This window comes from Anomaloglossus baeobatrachus, chromosome 4, assembly GCF_048569485.1.
Source record: "Anomaloglossus baeobatrachus isolate aAnoBae1 chromosome 4, aAnoBae1.hap1, whole genome shotgun sequence".
Taxonomy (NCBI): domain Eukaryota; kingdom Metazoa; phylum Chordata; class Amphibia; order Anura; family Aromobatidae; genus Anomaloglossus; species Anomaloglossus baeobatrachus.
Window position 1 is genome coordinate 23856504 of NC_134356.1, and position 3197 is coordinate 23859700.

The 3197-nt window shown below is 47.9% G+C and overlaps 1 protein-coding gene across 1 annotated transcript; it reads right to left on the minus strand.

Annotated features, from left to right (window-relative positions):
- Positions 1-270: 270 nt before the first annotated feature.
- On the minus strand, positions 271-2368 carry LOC142301079 (E3 ubiquitin/ISG15 ligase TRIM25-like). Its single transcript, XM_075342099.1, has one exon. The coding sequence runs from the start codon at positions 2366-2368 to the stop codon at positions 1115-1117; it is 1254 nt and encodes a 417-aa protein (XP_075198214.1). The 3' UTR covers positions 271-1114.
- Positions 2369-3197: the final 829 nt, after the last annotated feature.

Genomic DNA, 3197 nt, shown 5'->3' on the forward strand with positions numbered 1-3197 from the left:
TTCACACTTTAGCGATGCAGCAGCGATCCGACCTGGTCAGGATCGCTGCTGCATCGCTACATGGTCGCTGGTGAGCTGTCAAACAGGCAGATCTCACCAGCGACCAGTGACCAGCCCCCAGCCAGCAGCGACGTGCAAGCGACGCTGCGCTTGCACGGAGCCGGCGTCTGGAAGCTGCGGACACTGGTAACTAAGGTAAACATCGGGTATGGTTACCCGATGTTTACATTAGTTACCAGCGCACACCGCTTAGCTTAGCGCTGGCTCCTTGCTCTCCTAGCTACAGTACACATCGGGTTAATTAACCCGATGTGTACAGCAGCTACATGTGCAGAGAGCCGGAGCCGGCAGCACAGGCAGCGTGAGAGCGGCGGAGGCTGGTAACTAAGGTAAATATCGGGTAACCACCTTGGTTACCCGATGTTTATCTTGGTTACAGCTTACCGAAGCTGCCAGACGCCGGCTCCTGCTCCATGCTCGCTTCATTTGTCGCTCTCTCGCTGTCACACACAGCGATCTGTGTGTCACAGTGGGAGAGCGCCTTTGAAGAAAACGAACCAGGGCTGTGTGTAACGAGCAGCGATCTCGCAGCAGGGGCCAGATCGCTGCTCAGTGTCACACACAGCGAGATCGCTAATGAGGTCACTGCTGCGTCACAAAAACCGTGACTCAGCAGCGATGTCGGCAGCGAGCTCGCTGTCTGTGAAGCACCCCTTAGCTATAAAAGCTTATCTCTGTCTCCAGTATCTGCCAAGATATCTTACATATTCATAATTTTTCCCAGTTACTGTTTACCCCCCAATATCTTTAAAGAACAATGATGTACACATAATAGAGCATGAAGGGGCTCGGAGAAGGTGGCGGCGTAGGTGTGTAAGTGTCTGATGGGGTCACACAGCTCATACAAGGACAGCTGCCCGGCCCCATAATCTAGACAGATCCTAAATCTATCACTGGAGATCTCGTCAGGTAACCGGATCACTTTCCTGTCATGCATCGCTGAATACTGATTATTATATCTCCACAAACTCCAGGACTTGTTATTATGCCCAATATATGAATGCTGCCCCCTCCTGTCCATAGTGGGGTAACACATCCCCACCATCCAATTTCCTTATCTACTGCTCTCCACATCCCAGTAATGTCGTCCTGAGGTAAATCCCCTCCTGCTCATCACCTGATTACACTGGAATCTCTCTGCTGTTTCTGGACGATTCTGGTCCCTTTCTGTCCAGGTTGCAGCTTTCCGGTCGTCCGATATAAGGAGAGTATTACCCGCTGTGTTTACATCCAGTAATATGTCGGCAGGACCCTCCACATAGATCCCGCTCCTTATACCTGTTATTACCTCACGTAATGTGTGTAATGTGTGTGAGATCACAGCCACATCCAGGTCATCTCCATCATGGAGCTGTTTATCATGTCCCCCTGTGTCCTCATCACCTCCCTCCTCCTCAGGATCACACAAGTCACCGGTGTCTGGTTCCTGTAAGACGGTCAGTGGATCAGTCATGTTACACAGCTCCTCAATGTGCCTCATCTTCCTGGACAGCTCGTCCTTCTTTATTTCCAGCTGATGGATCAGAGCAGACAGTGACAGTGACTCTTCCTTTTCCTGCCTGGAGATCTCACTCAGGACCTTCTTCTCCAGGTCATCCACCCGTCTCCTGATGTCTGTACACAGGGCAGTGACTCTCTCGGCTTCTCCAGCTGCTTTCTTTTGAGCTTTTCTCCTGCGCTCCTCCAGACTCCGGACTCTTTCCTCAGTCTCCTCTCTCTTTTTGATTAGTTTCTGAAGAACATTTCTCAGTTTCTTCTTCTTCTTCTCTGAGGCCTCATCCAGCATCTCCACCCAGTGTTCCCGGTGTTCTCCTGCCAAACTGCAGGACACACAGATACAAGCCACATCCTCAGTGCAGTAATATTCCAGGATCTTCTTATGGACAAAACATTTCCTTTTCTCCAGAGAAGTGCTGGGATCAGATAAGACGTGTTCTGGTGATTTGCTGTGAACGCTCAGGTGTTTCTCACACAGAGAAGCCTCACAGTGCAGACAGGATCTAACAGCAGGTACAGGAGAGTCCACACAGTAAGTGCAGCAGATCCCGGTTTCTGTCAGTGTTGGTGGAGTAATCAGGATATTCTCCATTATGTTCCGCAGAGCTATGTTCCTCATCAGCGCCGGCCGCTCCTGAAACCTTTCTCTGCAGTCAGGACAGGAATAAACTCCAGACTCGTCCTGTGTATCCAGCACACGATCAATACAGACCCGGCAGAAGTTGTGTCCACATCTCAGCATTACAGGATCTGTATAAGAGCTCAGACAGATGGAGCAGAGCAGCTCGTCTCTCAGATCCGCAGACGCCATGGCTGGCGGAAGGAGGAAGAGAGAAACTAAACTAATTCTCTGATACTCAGAGACAATGGCGGTTTGTACTTGTTAATACAGGACAGAGTTCAGGTGCACACAATTACTATCTGACACTTAAAGGGAACCTGTCACCAGATTTGTCCACTAGAAACTGTGGCCATCACCAGTAAGCTGTTAATGGTAGTGAGAAAGAAGTAGCATAGAAAGAACTGTGCATTCCCAATAATCATACGAAAAACATGTTTTTTATTGACAAACAAAATGCAAAAAAACGGACAAACACACTGGTTAAAAATACCTGAAAAACAACAGAACGAGCAGTACTGGGATAGGGGATGGATATAATAATCCTTGATATGTCCCCAAAGTAGATGCTGAGGCACCAATAAACAAATATGCAGTGTACAGATGTCACACAGAATGAACAGTAAGATGGTATTAAATACTAAACTGGATGGTATTGAACTAAGACAAATGGTAAGAATAAGTAAATACAGACATAAAATAAATCAAAATGACGACTAGCAAATTCAAAATAAATAGAATGACAACCATACTGTAATGTCGCAGGCCTCCAGACGAAGCTCTGGCGAAACGCGCGTCGAGGTGCAGGGCAGTGTGGTCTTCACTGGGTCAATGGCTGCCGCTGGTTGGTATCAGGACATGGGGCTAATATGCTGCTTATAACTTCTGGGGCTAGCTGGACATAGTCCCTATATGTTGGTTTTGTATGTCCATGATTTCTCCTTATACAAAGGTTTCCTTATCTAATGCATTATAGCACAAACACTTTTTATGGTCTTTATTGTGAGTATTGTCTTCCCAT

Excerpts from the sequence above, each read along its gene's own strand:
- LOC142301079 (XM_075342099.1), bottom strand. The coding sequence starts at position 2,368 with ATGGCGTCTGCGGATCTGAGAGACGAGCTGCTCTGCTCCATCTGTCTG.